Below are 15,627 nucleotides of genomic sequence, written 5' to 3' on the forward strand. Positions count from 1 at the left end.
CTCCAGACAGGGACCGTGTCTGTACAGCGCTGGCACAATGGGCCCCAGAAGGGCCCTGAAGTGCTGCCAGAACGTAACTCTCAATAACAGTTGAACAACCTGGGACCCAGAAACTGGGTTCTATCCCCCAGGTCTGCCATGATGTCACTAGGCCAGTCCCTGGCTCTGTCAAATGGGAGGATACCAACCTTCGGTGTCAAGTGCTCTGATCCATGGAGGAGGATGTCTACCCATCATTCTGACTCTGCACCCTTGGACACCACACTCCAGCAGTCTGGTCTGGAGGGGACAGAGGTCCCCACATAGAAAGAAATGGCCACAACCTCCTGATCAAACACAGCTGAAAACCCATCCCGGTCAGCACAGCTACCTGGCTATCTAACCCAGCCTCACAGCACAAGCGTGTCCCAGAAGGAAGCAGCTATGCCTTTCCCAGCCTGCCACCATCACGCCTGGCATGTTGTTGCACACCTCTTTGGTGAAGCGGTTTGGCCACCAGGTGGTGGGGATGAGCTCCTGCAGGCCAGCCTCCTCCACACGCAGGGGGCTCTTGATGTAGAAGAATACCACCGAGCGGAGCACGTCGAAGCTGTGCAGGAGTTAAGGGACAAGCCCAGCAGCTCAGCTGGGAGCACTCACAGGAGGTCAGCCATACAAAGAGCCACAGGGGAGGGAAAAGAAACCCCACCGCTAAGATGGGGTTAGAGGTTAGGCAACTTTCCAAACAAACTCTTGAATCCATCTTCATGAGGTGCTTGGAAACTGGGGGGATCCCACCAAAACAGACAGGCTGGGTGCCTGGGGGGGCTGATTGCTGTGAAAGCTGCTTTGGTGAATTCTCTGTTGTTTCACTCCAGGAGTCAGCCAAGGGATATGGAATGAGGGATTTGCACAGAGAAGCTGGGCACAGAACAGGAGAAAGAACCCAACAGGATGCAGCACAGTCTAGGGAGTTCCCCTCCCTTCTTCAAAAGGGAGGTTCCATGGAGAATGGTACCAGCCATTCCTGCAGATACAAGAGGCCCCCAGAACATGGGGCACCCAGGGAGAGAAAACTGACTGCATCTTCTAAGGGGTATGTCGGAATGGGAATAAATGCAATGGATACAGGACATTATTGAGCAGATATTTCCTGGACTTCTCGTGCTTCAGGACTGCAATGGTGAGCCGGAGGTAGTGGATCTGGGGAGAGAGGTAGAACAGAGTCAACAGGAAAAGCTGCTCAGGGAAGCGACCAGGGTTCAGTTACCAATACAAGTACAGCCGGAACAAAGAGCTGCCATGTTTCAAGTCAGCAATTCAAGAGACAGACTGACAGCTCTCTTGAGTCTATTTGGCTTAACAGAGACACGGTTCAGGGATGACTTGGGAAACATATTTAACAATATGTTCTTCAATCTAGACACGAAAGGAAAGATCTAGTGACTGGAAGTTGAAGCTAGATAAATTCAGACCGGAAATAAAGAGTAAATTTTTAACATTGAGGGTAATTACCATTGGAACAATTTACCAAGGGCCATGCTGGATTTTCTATCACTGGCAATTTTTGAATCAAAAGGGGAAGTTACTTACCTGTAACAGGAGGTTTTTTGAGATAGATGGTCCCTGTCTGTATTCCATTGAGGGCAATGCGCATCTCGAAGAACCCCCAGTTACAAGTAACCTCCCATTCTTCAAGTATTGGTCCCTACTGTATTCAACTGAGGGGGATTAACAAGCAGTATGTAGGTAGGAGGAGGGTGCAAGGAAGATGATGGAATTGTTGAATGGAGGGCCGCCATGCCGAAAGAGGCATCCGTCGCAGAATCATGTACTATGGCAGACAGAGAAGAAAAGGTGGTACCAAACTCCACATGACTGCCTTACATACATCTGTGACGGGGCATGTCATGGAGCGCTGCAGCACCTAATGCCTGCACTCTTGTGAAATGGGCCCCATCCCACCTGCTGGGGACCGTCCCAATAATTGATAAGAGAGCATAATGCACCCTGAGACCCACTTCGAGAGTCTCTGGCACGACACAGCCTCCTCTTCAATTCTCTCTGATATGGCAACAAATAGTCTGGGAGACTTCTGGAATGGCTTTGTCCTTCGCAGGTAAATGGCCAGGGCCCTTCGTAGATCGAGGGAGTGGAGTCGTCATTCTGCACTGGAGGCATGTGGTTTGGTTGAGGTGGAAATGGAAAACCAGCTTCGGTAGGAACCTGAAATGCAGGCACAGCGAGACCTTGTCCTTATGGAATGTGCTGAAAGTGGGGTTTGCCAGCATAGCCCCGCACCCCAATTCATTAACCCTCCTTGCAGAGATAATGGTGATCAGAAAGACAACTTCCATAAAAAGAAGAGAAAGGGGGCAGGAGGCCAAAGGTTCAAAGAGGAAGTTCATTAATGATGGGAGGACTAAATTGAGGAGCAACAGCCTGGATGGGTGGGTATTTGCATACAAGGCCCTTCCAGAACCTGGCAGTTAAGGGGTGGGTGAAGACAGAATGTCCATCCATGGGAGGGTAGAAGGCACTAATGGCTGCTACATGCATTTTGATGGACTTGAGAATGAGCACCGAGGTCTTTAGAGAGAGCAGATAGTCTAATAGCATGAGGATGCCCATAGACTCTGGTGCAAGACCTCTATGTTGGGTCCAGGTAATGAAACGAGCCCATTTGGCCTGATAGGACTGCCTTGTGGACTCCTTTCTGCTATTGGACAGAATTTCTCAGACTGCCTGCAAGCATTTCTGTGTTACCGGAGACGTACATCCAAATACCATGCTGTCAGGTGGAGTGCCCTCGGATCAGGGTGTCTGAGTCTGCAGTTGTGTTGTGTGAGTAGTTGCAGGAATATTGGGAGTGGGAGTGCTGGACACTTTGACATGCGGAGAAGACGAGGAAACCAGAACTGGTGAGGCCAATATGGGGTGATCAGGATGACCATCACCCCCTCCCGTCTGAGACTGTGTAGAATCCGTGGCAGGAGCAACAATGGAAGGAAGGCATAGTTGATCTGGTCTGACCAGTTGATGATCAGGGTGTCCTCCTGCAGGTGGGTGCCGAGTCCTCCCCTCGAACAATACTGAATGCACTTGGTATTGGTGTGAGACGCAAAGAGGTCTCTGACGGGTTCCCCAGCGGCCAAAGATGTCTGTGACTATCACATTGTATAAACTCCCATTCGTGGTCAGTCGCAAAGTTCCTGCTGAGAGCATTGGCAAGTACATTCTGGGTTCCTGGTAGATAGGCTGCCAACAGGAGCATATGATGTGAAATGCATCATTTCCAGAGGCTTACACACACAGTGCTGGGGACGGTGCGCCTCCTTGCTTGTTTATGTAGTAAACCTCAGTGGCGTTGTCTGATATAAGAACAGATAGCTGTTAAGGACACGTGGGATGCCTTGTGTACCATACAAAGTTCCAAGATGTTGATGTGCACCCTGGTTTCCTGAACAGTCCAAGTGCCTTGCGTCATGTGGTATCCCATGTGGGCACCCCAGCCTTCGAGCGACACATCTGTTATAATTGTAACGCTTGGCAAGGACAGAAGAAAGAGCATTCTGGAGCAAACATGGAATGGGTTTGTCCACCATCAGAGGGAAGAGAGCACTTCCAGTGGAACTGTGAGGGTGGTATCCCTGGACTGGTGCATGGGGGAGTAGACTCCCTGTAGCCAGAGCTGGAGACAGCGGAACCACAGATGAGTGAAGGGAATGACATATGTGTACACTGCCATCTGACGGAGGAAGGAAAGGCAAGTTCTGGCTGATATCGAAGGGCTGGAGGTCACTAAGGTGATCAGGTTCAGTAAGCCCAGGAACCTGTCTTTAGGCAGATAAGCACATGCGGAGGTCACATCGATGCGTGATCCTATGAATTCTAGGGATTGTTGATTTTTCGACGTGGATGCTCACTTCTAGGGAGGAGAAGCTGGGACACTGATGCTCTAGTTTCTGTTCTGAACCTCCCCGTCAGCAGCCAATTGTCTAGGTAAGGGAAGACAAGGATTCCTCGTGGTCAGAGGTAAGCTGCTAACACAGAGAAAACCTTTCTGAAGACTCAGGAGGAAATGATAAGTCCAAATGGGCGAACTCTATGGTAAATGGTAAATTAACCATTTACAACCAATTGTCTAGGTCAATGGGAGCCATCAAGATTCTAAACCACCATTAATGGCCCACACTTTGCATAATTACAATAGGACCTCAGTTATACTTCATATTTCTAGTTTCAGATACAAGAATGATACATGCATACAAATAGGAGGAATATATTAAGTAGTTTATAACCTTTGTTATACCTTACAAGAGACTTTTGCATAAAGCATATTCCAGTTACATCATATTCACATATTTCCATATAACATACGGAGTGCAACATCACACTTGGAATTTAGCATGATCCTGTGCTCATGGCCATATCCATGCTTGGGCCACACCATGGGCGCATTCAGCCTACAGCCTGGACAAGCCCCTGTCCAGAGAAAGAAGCAGCACAGCTCTGGCAGGCAAAACACCCTCTCCCCCTTCTACTCAATGAAGGACAGGATGGAATGGGTTACCTAGGGAAATGGTAGCATCTCCATCCTTAGAGGTTTTTAAGCCCGGCTTGACAAAGCCCTGGCTGGGATGATTTAGTTGGTGTTGGTCCTGCTTTGAGCAGGGGGTTGGACTAGATGACCTCCTGAAGTCTCTTCCAACCCTAATCTTCCATGTGTCTATGGTGATACAGGAGAATCCTCCCATGCCAAACAAGACAGTTCCTAAGGCAAATATTGGGGCCACAAGCCCCTATATGGCCAACCTGGTTAATCCTGGGTACCACCACTGCAACATCAGGGAGTCGGGTACCAGTGGCTCCTGGACTGAGGTAAGCGAGGGAATTGTCACAGTGCCATCTGTAGCCAATGATTTTATTTGATTGTGTGCTGTGTGATGTTAGGATTATAGAAGTATAAGATTGATCAGTAGTTAGAAGGGATAAATATGTATTAGGTATCTAAGTAAGGAGGGCTGAAATGCAAGGCCTACAGGCGGAGGCCTGTAAGATTTTAGCATAGCCATTTTAGGCCTTAGAGTTAAGAAATGCTTGACATAAATGACCAAAGAGTAACCCGATGCCATAAAATTACAGGAATAGATGTGCCAAGAGGTGATATTGTGAAAAATTAGCCTTAAGAGTAATTTTAGATCACAAAATGCTCTAGAGGCACATTTTTCCCCTTAATCACAGGATACAGGTTGTGAATCAATGTTAATAAGAATAAAGGGAACTATATACAACTTACAGAAAATGGGGTACGATATTCTGAGGGGGACACAATATAAATAAGGAAAAAGAGGGTTGACACTTTCATGCACATGCGCAGGGTATGAGATATAGTCAGAATCACATCATAAAAGAGGGTGTCCAAATTGGGAAAAATTGAGCTCCCTATGGGAAAACTCCAGCAGAAATCATCCCTCTACTGATGCTCAATCAATGAGAAACCCACCAGACCCTAACACTGTCTAGGAGGATGTGAGTAGGACTGTAGCTATGATTTGTGCATGGATATATTTAGGATTTATATATGCTTGGATAGCCATAACTTTGCTGGTAACTATAAAAAGCTGATAAAAGATATTGGACATTGTTCTTGTGACTGTACGGGTTACTTTCCTTGGTCTTCATATATTCCTAGAAGCTCTAGATCTAAAACAAGTGGCAGAGGTAACTCTGTTGAACTTGAGCCACCAGAACAGAACCGACAGTGGTGTCATACATCACTAAATTTACTTTGAATAACATAAAAGGCTACACATCGAAACCATCCGATAGTCATGCTTTCAGAACAGAAGCAGCAGGCCATGCGTAATGTCCAGATCCTCAGACTCGGAGGGAGAATCAGAATTTCGCACCAATAGTAGTGCCAAAGGAGCTAACAGAATGGGGTGTGTTACATGACCACTAACAGAAGGTGGCAGATCCGATGCACAGGATGGAGCTCCCTTGGTAGAGTACCAGAGAGTGTAGAGATGTCATGCTTTCCAGGGTGAACAGTTCATGAGGCCCAGGAGCATCTCCAAGTCTCCCCAGAGTCAGGAGTACCAGGTCTATGGATGGGACTGGAGCTGGTAACAGGCCCTGTCTCAGGATCAGCATCACTGGACATCACTGGAACCGATGCCAGGGTGTGGGGGGTCTATAACTGGTACCGGTGGATCTGGTGAACAATGCAGTCTTTGGTCGGTCTTGTGGGCCTTGGAGCACAGTGCTCCCCCTTGGCCGGAACTCATGGATGGCAGGGTCTTTCTTAGATCTGGAGGGAGATTTACTGCCATACTTATGTGCATGCTTCCATGATTCATGGCTAGGCCCCACTGCGGAGTCAGTAATATTGGTACCAGTGACGTTGGATTGGGGCTCCATGGTAAGAAGTACACTCATGGATTATTCAGGCTGGTGTATGACGGGGGGAAGGATGCTGGGGGGCTTGTTCCCCAGCCAGGATCCAACTGCGGCCCTGTGGCAACCTCCATGAGGTGCTTAAGGCGAAGGGCTCTGCCTTCCCATGTGCGGCAGGGAAGGAGAGACCGAACCTACACCTGGCCATGGTGTGGGCGTCCCCCAAACAGTACAGACAGTGTTGGTACTCATCATTCAGGGACAACAAACAAGGGTTGGAAGTGCAGACTTTGAATCATGGCCTCTCAGTCATAATCCAATACCCAGACCCGGGTGCTGGGTGGGGAGGATCATTTGGCAGCAGAGTCCAAAGTGGCGTCCCAAAAGAAAATTACTACCGAAAACCATGGAACATCCTGACTTCGTTCAGTACCCAGATGCAGATGCTGGAGGCGGGGGGGTGCGCGGGATTGGACAGAAAACCGCTGGAGCGGCATCCCCCATCCTTAGCCCTACAAAACTTCGAGAAACAAAACTACTACAGGTATCAGAGTAGCAGCCGTGTTAGTCTGTATCCGCAAAAAGAAAAGGAGTACTTGTGGCACCTTAGAGACTAACCAATTTATTTGAGCATAAGCTTTCGTGAGCTACAGCTCACTTCATCAGATGCATGCAGTGGAAAATACAGTGGGGAGATTTTATACACAAAGAGAACATGAAACAATGGATGCTACCATACACACTGTAATGAGAGTGATCAGGTAAGGTGAGCTATTACCAGCAGGAGAGAAGAAAAAAAAAAAAAAAACCTTTTGTAGTGATAATCAAGGTGGGCCATTTCCAGCAGTTGACAAGAACGTGTGAGGAACAGTGGTGGGGGGGGGATAAATATGGGGAAATAGTTTTACTTTGTGTAATGACACATCCACTCCCCGTCTTTATTCAAGCCTAAATTAACGGTGTCCAGTTTGCAAATTAATTCCAATTTAGCAGGCTCTCATTGGAGTCTGTTTTTGAAGGGTTTTTTTTTGAAGAATTGCCACTTTTAGGTCTGTAATCGAGTGACCAGAGAGATTGAAGCATTCTCCAACTGGTTTTTGAATGTTATTGACGTCCGATTGTCCGTAATTCTTGACGTCCGATTTGTGTCCATTTATTCTTTTACGTAGAGACTGTCCAGTTTGGCCAATGTACATGGCAGAGGGGCATTGCTGGCACATGATGGCATACATCACATTGGTAGATGTGCAGGTGAACTAGCCTCTGATAGTGTGGCTGATGTGATTAGGCCCTGTGATGGTGTCCCCTGAATAGATATGTGGACACAGTTGGCAACGGGCTTTGTTGCAAGGATAGGTTCCTGGGTTAGTGTTTTTGTTGTGTGGTGGCTGGTGAGTATTTGCTTCAGGTTGGGGGGGCTGTCTGTAAGCAAGGACTGGCCTGTCTCCCAAAATCTGTGAGAGTGAGGGATCATCCTTCAGGATAGGTTGTAGATTGCTGATGCTGCGCTGGAGAGGTTTGAGTTGGGGCCTGAAGGTGACGGCTAGTGGCTGTTACTTTCTTTGTTGGGCCTGTCCTGTAGTAGGTGACTTCTGGGCATGCTTCTGGCTCTGTCAATCTGTTTCTTTACTTCAGCAAGTGGGTATTGTAGTTGTAAGAACGCTTGATAGAAATCTTGTAGTTTTTTGTCTCTGTCTGAGGGGTTGGAGCAAATGCGGTTGTATCGAAGAACTTGGCTGTAGACAATGGATCGTGTGGTGTGGTCTGGATGAAAGCTGAAGGCATGTAGGTAAGTATAGTGGTCAGTAGGTTTCTGGTATAGGGTGGTGTTTACATGACCATAGCTTATTAGCACTGTAGTGTCCAGGAAGTGGATCTCTTGTGTGGACTGGTCCAGGCTGAGGTTGATAGCGGGATGGAAATTATTGAAATCATGGTGGAATTCCTCCAAGGGCTTCTTTTCCATGGTCCAGATGATGAAGATGGCATCAATGTAGTGCAAGCAGAGTAGGGGGCATTAGGGGACGAGAGCTGAGGAAGCGTTGTTCTAAGTCAGCCATAAAAATGTTGGCATACTGTGCGGCCATGCGGGTACCCATAGCAGTGCCGCTGATTTGAAGGTATACATTGTCCTCAAATGTGAAATAGTTATGGGTGAGGACAAAGTCAAAGTTCAGCCGCCAGGTTTACTGTGACATTATCGGGGATAGTGTTCCTGACAGCTTGTAGTCCATCTGTGTGTGAAATGTTGGTGTAGAGCGCTTCTACATCCATAGCGGCCAGGATGGTGTTATCAGGAATGTCACCGATGGATTGTAGTTTCCTCAGGAAGTCAGTGGTGTCTCGAAGACAGCTGGGAGTGCTGGTAGCGTAGGGCCTGAGGAAGGAGTCTACATAACCAGAGAATCCTGCTGTCAGGGTGCCAATGCCTGAGATGATGGGGCGCCCAGGATTTCCAGGTTTATGGATCTTGGGTAGCAGACAGAATACCCCTGGTTGGGGTTCTAGGGGTGTGTCTGTGTGGATTTGTTCTTGTGCTTTTTTAGGGAGTTTCCTGAGCAGATGGTGTCGTTTCTTTTGGTAACCCTCAGTGCAATCAGAGGGCAATGGCTTGTAGAATGTGGTGTTGGAGAGCTGCCTAGCAGCCTCTTGTTCATATTCTGACCTATTCATGATGACAACAGCACCTCCTTTGTCAGCCTTTTTGATTATGATGTCAGAGTTGTTTCTGAGGCTGTGGATGGCATTGTGTTCTGCACCGCTGAGGTTACGGGGCAAGTGATGCTGCTTTTCCACAATTTCAGCCCGTGCACGTTGGCGGAAGCACTCTATGTAGAAGTCCAGTCTGTTGTTTCGACCTTCAGGAGGAGTCCACCCAGAATCCTTCTTTTTGTAGTGTTGGTAAGAAGGTCTCTGTGGTTTAGTATGTTGTTCAGAGATGTTTTGGAAATATTCCTTGAGTCGGAGACGTCGAAAATAGGATTCTATGTCACCACAGAACTGTATCATGTTTGTGGGGGGTGGAGGGGCAGAAAGAGAGGCCCCGAGATAGCCCAGCAGAAGAATCTGTCCTAAGAGTATAGCTGGATAGATTAACATTATTGCTGGGTGGGTTAAGGGAACCACTGTTGTGGCCCCTTGTGGCATGTAGTAGTTTAGTTAGTTTTGTGTTCTTTTTCTTTTGTAGAGAAGCAAAGTGTGTGTTGTAAATGGCTTGTCTAGTTTTTGTAAAGTCCAGCCACGAGGAAGTTAGTGTGGAAGGTTGGTTTTTTATGAGAGTATCCAGTTTTGAGAGCTCATTCCTAATCTTTCCCTGTTTGCTGTATAGGATGTTGATTACAACCTTAAAATTCCTAAATAAAGAATAAAAACAATTTTCCAGGAAATGCGTCACCAAGGACGAGAAGACAGCAGAGACTCCAACTCAGACTATGCGGCAGTAAGAAGAAACTGAAGATGCAGTCAGTCCACCCCGCCCTTTATTGCCTTGGGCAAAACCACGAGGCAACACAGAGACACATGTGTGAACTGACAGACACTACCACTTTGAAAAGTTCTGGCTCCGGGAGCACATGTATTATCCTCAATGGAATACAATAGGGACCATCACTCAAATGGTTTAGATGTTTTTCTGAAAGACCTGTGTTAAGTGTTATTTTGGGGCAGGTCTCTAGCCCATGTTATACAGGAAGTCAGCCTAGACGAGCACAGTGGTCCCTTCTGGTGCAGAAATCTATCTGTGACTCCTGACTACTCCTGCGTTGGGACACCTGAAGCCAGGGAAGGATGAATCCTTGGCTAGTCATTGTTCTCAGACACTCTCAGGTACCACTCACCTGTAAGCCCAGGTCTGGGATGATGGGAGAGAACCTGTAAGCCCGCAGCAGGGACATCAGCAGCTGCTTGAGGCATTCATGCACCTCATAATCCTAAGAGTAAGAGAAAGAGAAACACTCAGCAGAAATCGACATCTGGGGGGATGTGGAGAGGGCTGGAAGGTGTCTGTTCATTTCAGAAATGACCCATCAGGACCACAAGAGGCCCCCTCACCACTTGCCACTGCTGCAGTCCAGCACTCTGCCTCTACAGCAGCATCAGCAGTAGAGAGCAACTGCTGTCAAATACCAATCACCAGAGTGAGCATTGAGACAAGCCATCTCCTAGACAAAATGTGGCCCAGGTTCTGTTGGTGTAGAGCCCAGAAAGCCAATGCAGCTCCCCGGATCTATACCAGACCAAAAGGAGAACCTGCTCCTCTAAGTACCTCTCAGGCCTTCATCCTGCCAGGGATTCTGATTTCACTCCTGGAGGACAGCAATAAAAGAGAGAGGGAGAGAGAGGGAGGCAAGGGACAATCTGTCACCTGAGCTACGGGCCAGCAAGTCTCCAGAACACGCTTGGGGAGATTTCACTGCAGCATTTGACCCACGGTGCTGAGGGCTAGTAGCAGCCATCTGCTAACCAGGTGCAACCACAGGGGTGGGCAATACCCCGGAACTCCTGCAAGCCTGACCCCAGCTACCCAAAAGATTCTCTTCCCTACAGCTCCTGGAGCAGTTAGATTAGCCGCCAGGCTGCTTCTGCCAGTTCTGGGTTTAGACCCCCCAAGGTCACTCGCAGAAGGGGGTTCCCAGGAGATGCCTGCCAAAGCCAGCTCTGACACTTCCCAGGAAGGGGCACAACCTCCTGGCCTCGCTGAGCCTGGGGCAGAGGATGGGTTGTATTTCTTTAACCCTACTAAGAGGGCAATGGTGCAACACTAGTTCCCACTGCAGCCAATACAATGTCATGGTCTCTAACATTTCCCAGGTAGCCCCTGGCTGCTCCACTGAAAAGAACTTTATAATTACAGAAGTATTACTAAATAGTGGTTATTTTCAAAGAGTTTTAATCAAGAGTAAGAGTTTTACTGTCACACATGCAGTAAGTTAAATAAATTAACATCAGAGTTTATTTATAGTTAGGGAAGCTAGAAAAGTCTGATTAAAAAATCGCTTTTCAGAGATCAGGAATACCGAACTCCTTCCTCCTCCCTTCCCAGCTCCCCAGTAGCAGCTCGGCCTTTCCCTCACCACAAGGAACAGTCATTAACGCTGAAAGGACCTGGTCACTGGGTTCTGGGTGGGAGCAGAAGCTCACTATGACCAGCAATTTCTAATTATAAATCTAGTTCTTCCCAGCCCCCTCCCTACAGTCACTGCAGCCAGGGCCTGGCGTGCCAAGAACAGCCAGTGCCAGGGCACCAGATGCTGGTACTGCATTCTTAAGGGAGTGCAGCTGGCAGGCAAAGCTGCTTTGGGAGATGGTGGCAAGAAACCAACTCAGCTGTTAAACCATGCCATTGCAGGGTGCACCCAACCGAGATCCTGACACCTGCCCATTGCCACAGAGAACCAAGGGGATGCAGAGTGAAAGAGGGGGAAGTGCCTGAGCAACTCACCTCCATGAGAAGCCACATGAGATCCAGTAGCTGCTGGATGAGAGGATGTGCTTCCACAGCCCCTCCTCGCTCCAGAATGCTCAGCAGGAAGTGCATGAGCACATCATCTACCAGGTACACTTTGCACTGCAAACAGAAAGCCTGTGGTCAGCAGCTCTAGCCAGCAGCAGCACCACACAGGAGCAGAGAATGTGTTCTCAGCACTACATGGAGGGTCTAGGCCCAGGTGGAAAGCTGTAGACTTGCTGGGAGCCAGCGTCAGGTAGGAACGGTGACTTACTGCTGCCAATGGGATGTTCCTGTTACTGCAGACTGAAGATGACGCCTCTGGCAGCAATGCCCGGCTCGGTGCTAGGAACAGCCCAGCCCACTCCAGGAGTACACGGAAACCGGACCGTTTCTGACAAGTGCCAGGCAAAAATGGGCGACAGTAGATGTGAAAGCAAGAAAGCAGAGCCCATGAAGAGCCTGACTGCCAAACTCAGGGTACAAAGGGTTCCAAAAGAGTGTGTCCTGCAGCCCACTAACCCCCTGCAATGCAGCGCCAATCTCACCCCTACCACCACCACTCTGCAATTTACTGACCAAACAGAAAGCACACACCCTGGTGTAAACAAAGCCTCCGCACTTGCTCTGCAACATCACTCCCTCAGTCAGGCTGCAAGGGGAGCTGCCACCCCATGGGAGAGGGGCTATTCGCGACTTGGGACTACCTAACAACTCTAGGCTTGTGAATTCTCCGATACCGGAGCGTGTCACCCCTTCTGCCTGAGCAGGCAGCTGTGAAAAACAAGGAGGAGTTGTGGGTCCCCCTCCCTACAAGCACTGTGGGGGAGCACACGCACGTCCAGCAGCCAGCACTCACCATGAGAGGTGCAAAGTGGTTAAAGATGTGTGTCAGGGTGATCAGCACTGTGGGCTCTCCTTGCAGCTGCCACATCGATGTGTCCTTCTCCACCAACTTCCCCTCCTGCAACACCAATCCCAGGAGACATAAGGCTCTGAGCAACCCCAATCCTGCCTGCAGCTCCATCTTCAGACGCATGCATGCTGGAGAGAGAGGGCAGCACTCCCTGCCTCTGCAGAGAGGACAGCAGTACAGGAGATGTCCCTGAAGGATGACCAAAGGCATGCACATCCCCCCGCCACACAAGGCTTTCACCAGCGACGTCATTATAGAACTCAGCATCCCAAATGCCACAGTGCCTGAACAGCCTTTTCGGGGCAGGGAGCTCTAGCTCAGCCAGGCCCAACACCAGATGTCAGGCAAACCCCCTTCCATAAACCTGCATCCCCAGAACAGTCTGACAGTGCACGTGGTTAGAAACTGAAAGGCATGTTACTGCGCTGCTATATGAAATCCCCACCCCATTCATTTTCTCCATACCCTCCTTCCCCTGAAGTGCATTTTCCCTCCTCTCCCACCATCCACGTTCAGATGAGGCGAGAGAGAGGCCTGCAGGCCTGAGGCTCAACTCCCAGCACCGGAAGGAATTTTTTTTTACAGACAGCTGTGGGGGTGCCAGGACTGCTCGGATCCCACCAGGCAGTACTGGCTCAGCGGCTGCATCTCTAGGTGCTGCCTGGTACAGCTGGGCGCCAGGCCCACAGTTATGTTTGTTGCACCCTCTGTCGCACTCTGTCACTCAGCTGTTGGGGAAGGGAACAATCAGGAGGCAGTGGGTGGAATACAGGCATAGGGATGTATATGAGTTCATTATGTCTCAGATGCTAGGACAAGAAAGGGCACAAGAATTTACAGGGGTGGTGATGAGAGAGCATTAGCTTTTCCTGTCATGCCATGGGATATGCTTAGCTCTTTGAGTTACTGCATGTGTGGATCCCACTCAGTGTCCGTGTGCCCAGCACAGGAGCTCAGAATGTTTTCACCAGCAGTGTCCAAGGAGGGTGGTACACACACCCTGCATGGCCTCACCCCCACACCCCTGAGGTCATTAAGGGCACAGCAACCCCAGTTGCCACTCAGTTCCTTCTAACCATCTCAGGCAGGAAGTGGGAACAACTGTGTCATTCCCTAGTAATCTTGTTACTTAGTCATTAGACCAGCAGTTGGTAATTAATTCTAAGTAATAGTTAGTTTGGTCGCATGCTTCTGTTTCAGTTAGCTTGTCAACAGTAGGGTTAAAAAAGCAGCGGCTTATGGAGTAGCAGAGGCATCATTCCTCTGACCACTGCCAGCAGCAGCGATGAAGTAAGGGTGGCATGGTATTCCCAGCCTTACTTGTGTGCTGTTGCTGGCGCTGTGGCAGCACTGCCTTCAGAGCTGGGTGCCAGGCTAGCAGCCGCCCCTCCCCGGCCACCCAGCTCTGACTGCAGCAGAGAAGTAAGGATAGCAATATCGCAAACCCCTTCCCCATACCCCAATCACCTTACAACCCCCTTTTGGGTCAAGACCTCCAGTTTGAGAAATGCTGAGAAAGGGGCTTTCCACATGTAAGGGGGAAGGGATAGCTCAGTGGTTTGAGCATTGGCCTGCTAAACCCAGGGTTGTGAGTTCAATCCTTGAGGGGGCCATTTAGGGATCTGGGGCAAAAATTGGGGATTGGTCCTGCTTTGAGCAGGGGTTGGACTAGATGACCTCCTGAGATCCCTTCCAACCTTGATATTCTATGATTCTACGTATATTTTGCCATTTTTAAATACATATTCGTGGTTTGTTACAACACTGTGAAATTTAAGATTCAAATATCTGAAACCATGAAATTCAAGATTTTTAAAATGCTATGACAGTGAAATTTACCAAAATGGACCAAGAATTTGGTAGGGTCCTACCTATAATAGAGAGCAGCATATCTATAGTCAGTGCTCCTGCATCAGCCTGGATGAACTGCATTAATGACACTTTCAGCTGTGGCCCCTGGCCACACTATCACTCAGCTGCAATGCTTCTCTGTCTAGCTCTCCCACAGAACCTGACAGCTCCCTGCCGCAACATGCTGGGAAATGGTGAAAGGCATTACAGAGCTCCGGGGAATCATGTGAGAAGTCACACCCTAACAGCCCTTTGGGAAAAATCACTGAAGGAGCTGTGGTGCATGCCCTAACCACCCAAGAGCCAATCTGCTGCCAAACTGCCTGGCTGAACTAGGACAGCAGGGGGGGATGGGTTAGGGTTAGCATGACAGAAGCAGGGGCACAAGTAGGGAGGGGAGATGGGCTAGGCTGCCATGCTTTGGAGTGAACTAGGATAGTCAGAAATGGGGGATGAGCTAAGCCACCATGTGCAGGGGTGAACTGGAACTTTAACACACACCAGCACATGCCCTGGTTAAGCTGCACATTTCACAGAGCAGTTTCGACAAGAGTTTAGAATATGATTAGTGCTCTTTTCCTTCTCCCTACGTGCAGGGCAGAATGGCCTTAGCTACCATAAGGCACTGTCACTACAGAAACCAAGAGTACCCAAGATGCAGACTGAGTCGAGCACCCACAAATCCAGAGATTCCAAGGCCAGAGGGACCACTGTGCTCATCTAGTCTGATCTCCTGTGTAACCCAGGCCAAAAACCTGCCCCACAATAATTCCTAGAGCAGAGCTTTTAGAAAACTACCTAGCCTAGATTGTAAAATTGTCAGTGATGGAGAATCCACCACAACCCTTGGTACGTTGTTCCAATGATTGGTTACCCTCGCTGTTAAAGTTTACACCTTATTTCCAGCCTGAATTTCTCTAGCTTCAGCTTCCAGCCATTGGCTCATGTTAGACCTTTTTCTGCTAGACTGAGAAATCCATTATCCAATATTTGCTCTCTCAATATTTGCTACTTATACCCTGTAATCAAGTCTGAA

At 48.8% G+C, this 15,627-nt stretch overlaps 1 protein-coding gene across 7 annotated transcripts in view; it reads right to left on the reverse strand.

The window, feature by feature from the left end:
• RNF123 (ring finger protein 123) overlaps positions 1-15,627 on the reverse strand; it is a 152,163-nt gene that overhangs the window by 87,928 nt on the left and 48,608 nt on the right. For all 7 annotated transcript variants that reach the window (XM_077821983.1, XM_077821985.1, XM_077821982.1 and 4 more), the window contains 5 exons: positions 12,684-12,788; positions 11,819-11,944; positions 10,215-10,307; positions 1,109-1,182; positions 472-589 (listed from right to left, as the gene is read on the reverse strand). In XM_077821983.1, the coding sequence (XP_077678109.1) occupies positions 472-589; positions 1,109-1,182; positions 10,215-10,307; positions 11,819-11,944; positions 12,684-12,788 (516 nt within the window). The remainder of the gene's footprint in view (positions 1-471; positions 590-1,108; positions 1,183-10,214; positions 10,308-11,818; positions 11,945-12,683; positions 12,789-15,627) is intronic.

The sequence above is a fragment of the Eretmochelys imbricata genome, chromosome 7 (assembly GCF_965152235.1).
Source record: "Eretmochelys imbricata isolate rEreImb1 chromosome 7, rEreImb1.hap1, whole genome shotgun sequence".
Lineage (NCBI taxonomy): Eukaryota > Metazoa > Chordata > Testudines > Cheloniidae > Eretmochelys > Eretmochelys imbricata.